Below are 13,855 nucleotides of genomic sequence, written 5' to 3'. Positions count from 1 at the left end.
CAAAATATCTGGCTGCCATCTGATGCTGCAGGCAGGTAGGTCCTACTGGGTTTGTCAGAAGTCTCAAAGCCGCTTTCAGACACGACCTCTGGGTAAAATCCAAAGAATCGGCTGCAGAGTTCACCGGCAGTTTGACTTTCACACATGCACAAGACAACGGGAGGTTCCCTGCACAGACGGGTTCACAACAGCAACACACTGGTGTCAGCTCTTGTCACCATCTCATCTCTTCTACGCATGTGTCACCGCTTTTTCACAGAGAGATATTTGTTTTCTACTTGTTCTCACGTGGGATTCTCCTGGATTTCTAGGGACTTTATTCGAGGAGGCCAGGCGGAAAAATTCTGCAGATACTGGAGAGCGTCTCACTCGGACATTTGCGTTCACACATGCACCCCCTCTGGAGAAAACCCAGAGGAACTGCAGAGTTCAGTGCATGTCTGAAAGCAGCTACCAGGTAACTCATATAGGCTACATCCACACTTATCTGTTTTTGCTTTAAAATGTATCACTGTCGCCATATTTACGCCTGAAATCCACATTACTCCGAGGTGACAAACCCCTAAAACGGAGACTTTTGGAAACTCTACTGGGCACATTTTAGTTTGAAAACTCTGGACGGACAGAAATTTAGACACATTTCCAATGTGTTGATTAACCCCTTTCACATTACATTGTCATTTGTCACTGTGGGTACGGGGTGGTCTGCCGACAGAAGGGGCACAGCAGTCTGCTCTGGTCTTTGGCAGTGTTGGCACAGTGTGTGGTTACATTTGAGCAAAGTGTGCGAATCAAACTGCTCACTGCAGATGTGGCACTCGTGTCGACCGCGGTCACTGCACAAGCTCCTGACACTTCCGCTGCAGCCGCGCTGATCCCCGCCCGCCAATTCTAGCTCGCTCCTATCCTCTCGCCTCTCTGCTCCCCTCGCTGTGTATAGAACCCTGACAGCACCTGGTAGCTGTTTTTCCTCCAGCGTAACAACGGCTTCCTTCTCACCTTCGAGGTCTCCTGCTTCCGCCATGCTTCATCCCAAAGAGATTTCCCTTGTTCCTGTCTGTTCATCACATTAACACAACATTTCCTCATTAGTTTAAATCCAATGAGCCAACTGCTGAGGTAATGCTTCAGTAAAACAAAGGAAGCACAGTTTTCCCCCACCAGGAACCCAGATAAGATAAGCATACTCAAAGATAAGGGGAACCTCAGAGAAGTGCCACTGGCCAAGTAGAACGGTGAACATTTAACTACTCTGCTCAATTTAACACACTGACATATTTAGTGCAATGGAAAGCTTGTGCTAGTTCAGAGATGCAAGAGCAAACGCATCAGAGCAGAGCAGATTTATTCGGCATATTTAAATACACATTACATCTGTAGATTGGCCTTGGTCATGAAAATATGTTTCAATATTGAGTCGGAGCACAAGGGTTCATGCGCTATTCATAAGAAGTGTTGTGCTGTCTAACAGATACTATTTGATTGCTTTAGAAAGTGTCCTCTCTGTCTTCTACGACCAACTGATAACTAAAGCTGTTTTCAGATATTACCTGCACGTAAAATCCAGAGAATTGACGGAGTTTACAGATCGAAATGAACAATGGTCAGCAGAATAAAAACACTTTTTTCAGGATAGTTCACAGTTTATGCTATTTCCGAAAACGTCAAAAGCTGTGTCTGAAATCACTCACAAAACATTACACAGTCCCTTATGTAATTCGAACCCCAGTTTGTTGTGGCAGCAGGACCAACCCCACCTGTTCTACAATTGTAAATATAAATACGAGGAGAGCATCGCAGCACAAACTGCAGCAGACAAGTTTATTTCTACATTAGAAGATGATCATTCAACATGTTTTTACCTTAAAGTGTTAATACCAAGTGTAACTTAGACCAATAGAATGCCAGAATTCCCCAGAAAACCTGATTTAATTTTTACACAGCAGACATGATCAATATGTTTATAGGAGTACTTACTTACAGCATATATATATATATATTTAATTGCACATTTACATAGTAACAAACATGAAGGTGCAAGTGCATCCACAATTAAAGAGGGAAGCGTTAAATCTAGCTGTCATCATTGTCTTTGAAAGAACAACATGGATGTAAGAGGTGAACTTGTAGGGCCCAGTCTCCTTCATATGCACTTTGAAAGGAGATCAAGCCGGGTTTTTGTTGCTAAGAATATGCAGCAGTAACAGCACAAAGCATCCAAGCTGTTCTAGTGAGAAGTAGGTCAACACGAGACCCAGAAAGAGTTTTTGATCCAAAGTCAAACCTCCATTAGCTTCGCTGTGGCACAAAGTATTCTTCAAAGAAAACAAAAAGTCAGAGGTTGATAGAAGCATTTATGTTGCTGATAACTTATATTCACATTCTCCTTTGTTCCTCGGTAAGTCCAAGGAAGTGTCTCAAATGATCAGGCTGCGTGAAGGAATGATCAATGAGGTTATTAAAAAAAAACTGTAAAACAATTAACTTTTTCTGCGTTTCAACCTAAAGTACCTGGAACTTATTAAAAGAAACTAGAAGTTCCTTCAGACTACCTACGTTTCCACCGTGGTCAAAAGACCAGGGGGGATTAAGCAAATTATCCGGCTGATCTACCAACAACCAATAGCAACAACAAGCTGTTCCACTCCAGTCCGCCAGGCGGTGGCGGTAATGCAGAGGACTATAGAACAACAATTATGTTGTATAGATCGAGTAATACTACAAAAGTAAAAATGACAGAGATTCAAATTGTTAAGTTGTTGATTGGAAATGAGACAAGCTCTAGAAACAAAGTATATTTAAAGTACTCGACCAATCAGGCATTCTTAACCTTAAGGATTTCCCCTGAAACTGAATGTAGACCCTGGTCCCTCTGGTGAAAACACAAAGTTCAACAAACCTTTTTCCAGAGGTCAAACTCTGGAAAAACCTGAAGTCCCTCAATTGAGAAGTTTAGCCATGACTGAAAAAGATGGTTATCATCATATAAGTAAGAGCCAAATACAGGGAAAAGCCCAGCAGCCCCAGGAGCAGCAGCACGGAGACAATGATGAAGAGGCAGCGCGAGGTTGGTCCCATCCGTCTCGGTCCTCTGACAGGGTGGGAAGTGCAACTGCAGCCTTCACATATGTCTCTGAGTGTGTTAGCGAAGCAGCTTAAAGGTGATGCACTGACGGCCTGAGGTTCAGGGCCAGGACGGATGACGAGGGCCGGTGTGGCCTCGTAGACACAGTTGCTGTAGAACTCCTCCTGAAGTCTTCTGATCTCCCACTGTGGGAACGGGGTGGTCTGCCGACAGAAGGGGCATTGCAGTCTGCCCGGGTCTTTGGCCCGCCTCATGATGCCATCCACGCAGTGTTGGCACAGTGTGTGGTTACATTCGAGCAAAGTGTGCGAATCAAACTGCTCACTGCAGATGTGGCACTCGCGTCGACCGCTGTCACTGCACAAGCTCCTGACACTCCCGCTGCAGCCGCGCTGATCCCCGCCCGCCAATTCTAGCTCGTGTGGAACAGATGTCTCTGGGTCAGCAACATCTGTCGCTGTTTGAGTGTCTGCTCTGTGGTTCTCATCCCGGCTGTCCTGGTGTTTGTGCTGAAGCAGAGGCTGGATGACCTCTTCGCTCTCATCCTCTCGCCTCTCTGCTCCCCTCGCTGTGTATAGAACCCTGACAGCACCTGGTAGCTGTTTTTCCTCCAGCGTAACAACGGCTTCCTTCTCACTTTCGAGGTCTCCTGCTTCCGCCATGCTTCATCACAAAGAGATTAACACAACATTTCCTCATTACTTTAAATCCAATGAGCCAACTGCTGAGGTAATGCTTCAGTAAAACAAAGGCAGCACAGTTTTCCCCCACCATGAACCCAGATAAGATAAGCATACTCAAAGATAAGGGGAACCTCAGAGAAGTGCCACTGGCCAAGTAGAACGGTGAACATTTAACTACTCTGCTCAATTTAACACACTGACATATTTAGTGCAATGGAAAGCTTGTGCTAGTTAAGAGATGCAAGAGCAAACGCATCAGAGCAGAGCAGATTTATTCGGCATATTTAAATACACATTACATCTGTAGATTGGCCTTGGTCATGAAAATATGTTTCAATATTGAGTCGGAGCACAAGGGTTCATGCGCTATTCATAAGAAGTGTTGTGCTGTCTAACAGATACTATTTGATTGCTTTAGAACGTGTCCTCTCTGTCTTCTACGACCAACTGATAACTAAAGCCGTTTTCAGATATTACCTGCACGTAAAATCCAGAGAATTGACAAAGGAGTTTACAGATCGAAATGAACAATGGTCAGCAGAGTAAAAACACTTTTTCAGGATAGTTCGGATCGTAATCACTCACAAATCATTACACAGTCCCCTATGTAATTCGAACCCCAGTTTGTTGTGGCAGCAGGACCAACCCCACCTGTTGTACAATTGTAAACATAAATACGAGGAGAGCATCGCAGCACAAACTGCAGCAGACAAGTTTATTTCTACATTAGAAGATCATCATTCAACATGTTTTTACCTTAAAGTGTTAATGCCAAGTGTAAAATAAACATTTTAAATATATACTGTGGGATTTTCCACTAGCTAACGTTATTATTGTTGTACATTATGATCCTGAGACAACGACGTCCACCTGATTCTGTGACAAACTGCAGTAGCACAAACTACTTGTTTAATTTCTCTGTAGAGACACAAGACAAACTGGTGAAGTGGTTCTTTAAATAGTCATAAATCATTATCAGCTGTCATCTGAGACGTGAATCAGAAAACAAACACAGCTGCCGTTTGACAGAACGTGAGGCTGAGCCCAGTTTGTTTGCGCGTTCTGGATTTAACTTCATACTTACACACGTGTCCTTTCTAATGCAGATGAAGGCAGAGTGAGAGAGAAAGTGATAGAGCAGCTGGTGTGTGTTGACATAGAAACATCACCTGTCAGAACTGACAGACGAGGACACAAAATGTCTCCGCGTGATGACAAAAGTTCTGTTACACAGTCGTTGATCAGACTTACTGGTCCGGTGAACAGGCAGCGTGAGGCAGAGGTGTCCAAAAGGCACAAAGACAAACACAGACAGACAGACACACAAAGACACACACACAAAGACAAACACACACAGACAAACACAGACAGACAAACACACACACACACACACAGAAAAACACTCACAGACAGACAAACACACGCACACACACAAACACACACAGACAGACAAACACACAGACAAAAAGCAAGGTGAGAAACTACACTCTCTAAAAAAACACACACAGACAAACGCACACAACTGACACTCAGGTGAACACTGACACAGGTGAAACTCACCAGGGCGGGGGGGAAGCCAGACAAACACCGGAAGGGACAACGGTGACTACCAAAGTAAAACAGGAAACACAACCATGTGCGGTTTGTTTGTTGGTTTGTTAATATTATTATTTGTTCATTTGTGATCAAAAACAACTTTACAGATTTCCACAAAACTTGGTGTAAGGAGGGAACATGGGCCGAGGAAGAATCCATTAACTTTTGGTGTGGATCGGGATAAAGGGGCAGATCCAAGAAACATTCATAACCTTTGTAAATATTGCGTTTTTGGACAATTTCTTTATTTTCTCAAGGAAAAAAAATAGCTAGATTTTGATGACATTTTTTAGGTGGGTATCTCTAACCTTGAAAAATGTGGTGCTCTTTTCCACCTTTAATATATTATATGTGATGTAATAAATAAATCCTGGACTCCCTGAGACATGTGGTTTATGTGAACTCTGACCTGTCCCCTGCTTGTCTCTCCTACATAGTCCAGAGAGGTCAAAAGTCCAAAGTGTCGCGCTGGTATTGCAGCCGCGGGCTGTTCTCACTGTAGAACTGACTGAGCCAGCGCCTGTGCTTCTGGATGACTGAGTCCTCTTTCACAATAAGAGGCGTGGAGACATACTTCTTATTATTCCAGATCATCAAATCTTGCTCTGACTAGACACCAAAAAAAAACAGGAGACCCTCACTGCAGAAGACCTTTAAATGTGTATGACACTTGATTTGTATTATATCTCTAGGAACTCTCTAATGGTGATTGTGCAAACTGAATCTGTCACCCAGTCGGACACCACATCAAAAGATATCTGCTTACTGTATCCACTGTCTTTGGCTTGACATCTAGCTGACTCACAGTGCTCAGATTGCAACAGGCCGGCTGGCAGGAAGGTCAAGTAAAGAGTAAACTGCTGAGGGAGCACCCCTAGATAGAATTCTGAGAAATTCAAAATAAGACTCATTCAAATGAGACAGGAGGCTGCACCGCATAGCAGAGCTGAGCCACAGTCAAGTGTGTGAAGACAGCACGGTAGACACACTCTCAAGGAATTCAATATATCATGTACATGGATGCAATCATTCAGAGCAGTCCTGATTTGGGTCAACATGATTTGTGACTGTGATATTTTTGGGTCTGAGCCAGAGCTGGAAAGGCGAAACAAAAATACTTTAGTAAACTGCGTCATATTTTAGACAAATGAGGCCGATTGGAGGCGACTACAGCACATAACACAAAGAGCACACTGACAAACCTGCAGCCTGAGTGGACTCGTGTTCCAAACCTACCCTCTAGTGGCGTTTTGTGATTAATGCTCTGTAAAGCCATCACTGCAGAGATCTCAGTTTGTGATGTCTTGATGTTATTGGAGCTCGGCAGTAGATTTAAAAAATTATTTTAAAAACAAGTAGGCCATAATATGCAATCATCTACGGAGAAAAAGTAGACTATTACAACATATTAGGAGAAAGTCTACGGAAGGGTTTCGCTGGTAAGGGGTTTTAAAATGGAACAACACACACTTTCCCTAGAACACGTTGTGTAATTTAGAACGGTTATGGTTGACCTGTATGTCAGTGAGTGGATTTTCCTGGAAGACAGCAGCTTCCTCAGAACAGGGATATCACAACTTGTTGCTCAGCAAACAGCCATTCAGCATTTTCCCTTTAAGTTGTAAGTCAACACCCATCATGAAGTAATTCAACACAAGACACAGCAGAAATGTGTATTTCTTACCTCATGATTACTACTGAATGTCTTAAAGGGCCCATATTGTGTAAAATACATTTTCTGGGCTTTTACTATCCGTAATGACTTGAAGGGGTCAGTAGGGACCCTCAAAGTATGAAGACACCCCTCCACACCAAGCAGACTTGTTGCTGAGCTAGCAGCTTGTTAGCTACCACAGGCTAACCACAACTAACAACACTGAAGAAACACCGCAGCGTGGAGGGATGCTAGGAAGAGAATGTGTCCGTGCACGTTCCTCCTTAAGAACGTTACTGTTTGAGACCAGCGGCTACGCTTCATTTCTCCTGACGTGCCGTGTCGGTGTGCTCACCACGGAGTAAAGTCTACGTTACTCTGTATTGAAACTCCATTGTGAAACCGTCCAAACATGAGGACGGTGTAACGGACCGTTCAGAAACATCCTGTTGTAACCGACCGTCAATTGAAATGACGATAAGAATCATCCATTCATGCACATGGACACGCGTCGGTAAAGCAAGCGAAATTACGATATGATAATTAAATACATTTAAATCCATTTCAGATCAGCTACAGCAGTGAGGGGAACAAAAACTCACGACTGTGTGTTAAGACCTACACTGTGACAGTAAGCGAGTTATTACTTATGAAAATATCTATATATATATTTAAGTTTGATCCATTCACCCTGTACCAAGTAATGCAAAATGTCCGGCTACAGGAAGTTTCCAGATCCTGTCCCGTTGGGTGGAGGTGTGACGCTACGTCTGAGATATTTTGAAATACAGATTCTTTTAAACATCCAGTGTGTGAGATTTAGGTGAAAGGGATGTATTGGCAGAAATTGAATATAAAATAATCCTAGTGATGTTTTGAATAGTGTATGTTTCATCTTAATTGTACAAATTGTTGTTTTCTTTACCCTGGATTTGGCCCCTTTATATTAAAGTGATGTGTTATTTGGCTAATAAACTAAATAATATCACTGCTATTAAAAAAACACATTAATGGTGATTTTAATTTAACATTTCTAAACCAAATTTCTTAGACCTTGCTTTTCCAATGCTGACAAAGAGTCTACTGTTCAACCGGACGTTGCTACATCATGAATTCATATTAAACGCAACACCCTATGAAGCATATCTTACACAACATGAGCTGTGTCTCAATTTAGAGGCTTCCCTTTTTTCGGAGACTTGCCTTTGAAGACATATTACGTCACAGCGGTGCTTCTAGAAGAACCATTTTTGAAGGGTCCTTCAAATGTGCTCTTTCATTACCAAGCAACGAGGGCTGATCCTTCGCGGGCTGATCTATCCCAGGGTTCATTGCTTTTCAGGGAAAAGTCGTTTTCTATTTTATAGAAATGGAGATAATGGCGATGGCAATCAATGAGATGTACAATTCTAACACTTTTGGCAGGCTTCAACACAACCGAACAGTTACACCTGCTTAAAACCAAGGGACAACAAACGTCCTATTATGTCCAACTGCAGTAACTGTGGGACAAGCTAGTGACGCAGATCACAGAAATCCTCCGTAGTCCAGGCCGTCTTATTTCTGTTTGGCATTCACAGTCTAATCAGCCCACAAGGGGGGACACAGCTATGGTCTCGTAGGGAGACAGGCTACTGCACACAGACCTGGGTAAAGGACATTTCTGGTAGTAATAAAAATACGAGAGTGTTTCAATCTTGACTTTTTGGACATTTTATGGACAACAAGGTAATTATGGCATTCTCAGTATTGTTTACTTTGATCAGTAAAACTGGTTCTTACAAATTTCAAACCAGTCACTTAATCAAATACATTTCAGGCACTTGTATAGACACAGGCTGGAAAGTCCCAGAAACACAGGCAAAGGACAGTTTTCATGGAAATGGAAATGGAAATGAAGGCAAAGCCCTTGCAGCAAAAAATTCAGGTCACCTTCCCCCTTAAATAAGTGACATATAAAATAAATTGTGGATTCTATGGAGACACCCTGTTGAGACCCGGACTTCTCCCCTGCTGATCTCTCCTCCTCTAGTCCAGAGAGGTCAAAAATCAAAAGTGTCGTGCTGGTATTGCAGCCGCGGGCTGTTCTCGCTGTAGAACTGACTGAACCAGCGCCTGTGCCTCTGGATGGTTGAGTCTTCCTTCACAATCAGAGGCTTGGAGACGTACTTCTTATTGTTCCAGATCATCAAATCTCGCTCAAACTAGAAACAAAAAGAAAAACAGGAGAAGCTCACTCGACATGAATATATAAAATATATAAATGACATGACAGTGAAAGACCATATCACTGTGATTCAGGTTTGTGTGTGAAGTACCTGAACGCTCTCTCCTGCCAGGATGATTTTGGGGATCAGAGGTAGGACGTTCCACTGGTAAAAGATGGTGTGAGTGACACATTGCAGTAGAGGCTCCACTGGTGTCACACATTGTATGATCGTACCCCGGCCAATCAAAAGTTGCTCAAAATCGAGAAACACCAGTCCGGGACCAACCTGAAACACAAACAGACGTCTGCTCATTTCATTCTGTTTGTTCTTGTGTGATGTGTATAATCCAGTTTTTATGCACTAGGTATTGATTCATAAACTACATTCATATACTCTAAATAATATTTACGTTGTTTATGCCGTAAATACTATATTACTATATATAAATAGATATTATGTTCAACCGCATATATAAGTTAAACTTTACCATACCTGTGAGGCCACAACGTGAATATCCCCCAGGGAGCAGTGGTGTCCAAACAGAATCAAACCATGTTTCAAGTACATCTTGGCACAGTGCTTGTTGGGCTCTGACTGTGGATCCCAGCAAGCCTGGAAAAACACACACACACCACCAGGTTTTGTAAAAATCCATTTTGTTGTTTTTGCATAATGTCGCTAACAAACACACAAACCAAACAGACTAATTACTACTTCATCCTCTCAGAACAAATATATCCTGCACTGTCAAAGATCAAAAAGTTAATGGCATAATGGAGCTAAAAGAGAGCGAGAGTCTTACCTCCCACTCATGTTGGAAAAATTTAAAGATTTGGCTGTTGGTGTGGCACAGATCGTTGCCGCTGATGATGCCCGGGGTGTGCAGATGATTGAGGTGAGCAAAGTCTCCTGCGTTTTCAGGAATCTCCTGCAGAGAGGAGAAGTCGGCATGAAACACCATCATGACTGGATTGACAGACAAGCATCAAGACCGTTGACTGTACATGAAGATGGCGGGCTCCCTAAAAGTGAAGCCAAAGCATCTGGATCACCACCTGGTGGCTGGCTGCAGTTTTTTGGATTTTACCCTCAAAACAAACGTACACATCCACCTACTTGTATGTGAGCGTTGATGAAGTGCTCGGTTCGACCCCGGTAGACCCATTCTCCCTTTGTGATCGCTTGCTTCTCTGGGACAGTCCACTGAGGGTCCTCTCCGTCACAGTGAAACCAAACCATGATGTGACCGTTGACCTCACAGCTGGGCCAGCGGCGCACCTTCGCAAAATCAGGCACTGAAGGACAAATGAAACCTGGAGCTGATTCACTGTCTCTTCAGTCAGGATGTATAAAGAGAAATTAGATTTTTATGAACGTAGAAAATCGACAGTCTATTCATGCTAGCAAGAAGATGAACCATTTTCCATCAGTTTTCCACAATGGTTTTACATAAAATATAAACATAAATACACATCTCCTCTGCATTATTACTCTGTAAAATAAAAGTTTTTATATCGGTGTATATGGCAAATTAAAATCCTAGTTCTGATATTTCTCTGAAAGGCTCTTATTGCCGGATATTATTGGCCAATCGATAAATCTGCTGGGCTATAATCAATCTTCATGTTCCACCATAATCTTTTCATTTGTTTTTGCTTCACATGTTTGTCAGATGGTGAATGTGTGAGAGATTTCTTGGTTCGGTTCCTACCTTTCTTCGCGTAGGGGATCTTCACACACTTCCCATCATTCCCAGCAAACTGCCACCCGTGAAATGGGCACTCTATGCAGTTTCCCACCACCCGTCCTCCCACAGCCAGGTTGGCCCCCAGGTGAGGGCAGTAGGCGTCCAACACGTAGGCCTTGTCGTCCTGGCCTCGAAACACTGCCACCTGCTCGCCTACGAGAAATCATTATAACAGCGTCAGGCTTTAAATGCAATATTTCACCTGATTAAAAAAACGTCATCACTGTCTGTGTAGATAACTGTTGACCCTTGTGATACAAGAAGCTAGTCAGCGAGCAGTGGACAGAGTCATGACCCCTGATATCTGTCTGCAATGACAGACATCCCCCCACACGGCATCTTTGCAACAAATCTGACGGCTGATGGAGATTTCTTTGTTGAATACAAAATCAAGACATGTTTAAATTATTTTTATAGTAGGTTCACTCAGAAATAGTCTACTTTAGGCACCTGTATCCTTCTGTCTACAGGCGTTCCAGAATAAGCAGCACACATTTGACTCCGGGGATCGATTACTTCCACAGTAGATCTGTGACCAGTGCGTGTGGCGAGGGTGGAAATCGAACCTGGAGACCACATCTGGAGGTCTTCACTCTCTGTATCCACTGTCTTTGCTTGACATTTAGTTGACCCATCGTGCTGGGATTGCTCCCAGATTAGTGCAGGTCAGGTATCAGTGGTGCAGAGCGTCACACTGCATCACACTGCTCATAAATATTGAGTCTGTAGGACTGTGGCCAAATATCCAAACTAGAATGGCTCTCAGTAGAGCTCATACGTCCACCAAGGCCCAACTGTCCCTTTGGGAAACCAAGGGACACCAAATTACACACACTCATAAATATCAGTCAACTAAACATGCCTAATATGAGAAGTTTGGTGGAAATCCTTCGGGTAATTTCTGCGTGATCCTGAAAACGCAGATGAAAACATAACCTCCTTGGCAGAAGTAATAAATATAACATTAAAGTTTTAAAGAAAAATATAATGGCCCTTATTCACTTAAACGATTAAACAGGAATCAGCAAATAAACTGACGGTGAATTAATCAATTAGTTGAAGCTTCAATACCTTTATGTGATAATTGAAGCAGATCCAGGTGCTGGACCAGGGGGCACTGGCACTAGAGCTAACATGGATGTTGGACATAATTGGCCCCTCTGTGTCAATTGCCCCCCCATTGAGAAAAAATCCAAGATCCAATACCAAGTTATTATCAGTAACCACAACATTCACCTCCAAGACACCTTTAGGTTAAATGACACGCAAGTCGCGAGCTGTTAGAATGAGGCTTTGTTCAAAAGGAGAACGTCACTAAGCAGCCGAGAGTGTAAACCTCTCAAACAATGGCAGCGGGCCAGTGTGTTTGCTGTGTGTTGCAACTACTTTGTCAACTGAGCTGGTCTCATCTTACCTGGAAACTACTAACGTAGCGTGAAACTTTTCCTTCCCAGGAAAGGTTGCAAAATGATTCTGTGTCAATAAAGTAATCGATTGGTTAGTTGTCTCTATATTGTAGGAGGTGAGATTGTACATGTAATTCATCCATACTTCAGATCAGGTAAACGTGTTTTTATGAATATGAAAACATTTGAACACGTGAGAATGACACTTTTTTGCCTGCATGTGTCCATGTTTGGCATCAATAAGAGTAATGTAAAAGATTAGCTGCTTTGTTTTTTGTAATCCATTTGATTCCAGTCTCTAACTGCAAAGCAGACATTTGGGCTGGATACTTTATTAACTCAATACACTCATTTACTCATACTGACCCAGTTACTGCAGTTACTGAATAGTCTCAGTGAGGGTTAGGGTTAGTTACTGAATACTCTCAGTAACCGAATACAGTTACTGACCCAATTACTCTCAGTTACTGCATAAAGTTACTGACCTTTGTACTCTCAGTTACTTGAATACGTTTAGTTACTGCAGTCACTGAATACTCCCAGTAAGTGAATACAGTTACTGACCCAGTTACTGACAGCAGCTGACTGTAATCGAGTCAGTATCTGAATACCATCAGTAACTGATAGTAACTGAACACAGTAAGTGACCCAGTGTATTCCTGTACATCTGCTGAGTTATGTGAATGAACCTGACGGAGCTCACAGATAAAAGTTATTGTGTTTTATTAAATTGTTGTAACTTTGCAAAATGAACACAGCTTAACATTATATCATTAGTTGTTATGTTTATTATATTATATATTATTATCATACCTAGAACCGTGACATTTCTGACCTGGCCCCTCTTCAGCACGCATGTGTCCAGGACTCGGTACCACCCGTTCGGATAAACCGGAGGCAGGTCACCGATCTTCCTCCTGCGGCGCACCTCGTTCGCCGCCTGGGCTTTGGAGCGTCCGTCCTCGGGGACGTATCCCACATCGTCCAGGGCCCTGAGCAGCACCAGGGGGCAGAAGAGCAGCCGGTAGAGCCGCCACGCGGCGTAGATGAGGACCCCGGCGATGATGCAGCGAACCGCGGCCCCGGCCTGAGCATCCAGCGGCCCCTCGAACCTCCACATGAGGTCCCCGGAGAAGAGTCCAGCAGGTGGCGCCTTCATAGCGGATCTCCAGGTCTGCTCACTGGAGCGGGGTAAGTGGATGAGTTTGGTTACGAAGTGTCCTGGAGACAAGGTATTTAGTCAAGCTACGCCCATGGTCTGACACTAAGTTAGTCCCTTTGTGAAATCCATGAAATCCATACAGTGATTCATAGGTTGAAATATGCCTCCAGCTTAAGTGACTGACAAATGTTATTTTGAAAACCTCCAGCAGCAGGTTTGATGCTCCTCTATAGTTTGGTTCTTCCACATCAAACTGTGAATATGTGTCTGTGTAGATGTGGCTCAGTGTGAGGTTTAAACTGTGAAGTGCCT

General features: G+C 43.2%; 2 protein-coding genes across 2 annotated transcripts; both read right to left on the bottom strand.

Annotated features, from left to right (window-relative positions):
• Window positions 1–1,173: 1,173 nt before the first annotated feature.
• On the bottom strand, window positions 1,174–5,302 carry LOC118125922. Its single transcript, XM_035185004.2, has 2 exons — window positions 5,020–5,302; window positions 1,174–3,748 (listed from the first exon to the last, which is right to left on the bottom strand). Exon 2 carries the CDS (start codon window positions 3,745–3,747, stop codon window positions 2,953–2,955), a length of 795 nt encoding a protein of 264 aa, XP_035040895.1. The 5' UTR covers window position 3,748; window positions 5,020–5,302; the 3' UTR covers window positions 1,174–2,952.
• A 3,413-nt stretch (window positions 5,303–8,715) lies between these two features.
• zgc:92275 (cholesterol 7-desaturase nvd) lies at window positions 8,716–13,567 on the bottom strand. The gene is made up of 7 exons (XM_035184863.2): window positions 13,195–13,567; window positions 10,940–11,128; window positions 10,345–10,523; window positions 10,031–10,156; window positions 9,721–9,840; window positions 9,337–9,513; window positions 8,716–9,222 (listed from the first exon to the last, which is right to left on the bottom strand). Exons 1-7 carry the CDS (start codon window positions 13,538–13,540, stop codon window positions 9,061–9,063), a joined length of 1,299 nt encoding a protein of 432 aa, XP_035040754.1. The 5' UTR covers window positions 13,541–13,567; the 3' UTR covers window positions 8,716–9,060.
• Between the last annotated feature and the right edge of the window lie 288 nt (window positions 13,568–13,855).

The sequence above is a fragment of the Hippoglossus stenolepis genome, chromosome 18 (assembly GCF_022539355.2).
Source record: "Hippoglossus stenolepis isolate QCI-W04-F060 chromosome 18, HSTE1.2, whole genome shotgun sequence".
Lineage (NCBI taxonomy): Eukaryota > Metazoa > Chordata > Actinopteri > Pleuronectiformes > Pleuronectidae > Hippoglossus > Hippoglossus stenolepis.
Note: the sequence above shows the minus strand (reverse complement) of the source record. Positions and strands in the feature narration are given on the sequence as shown.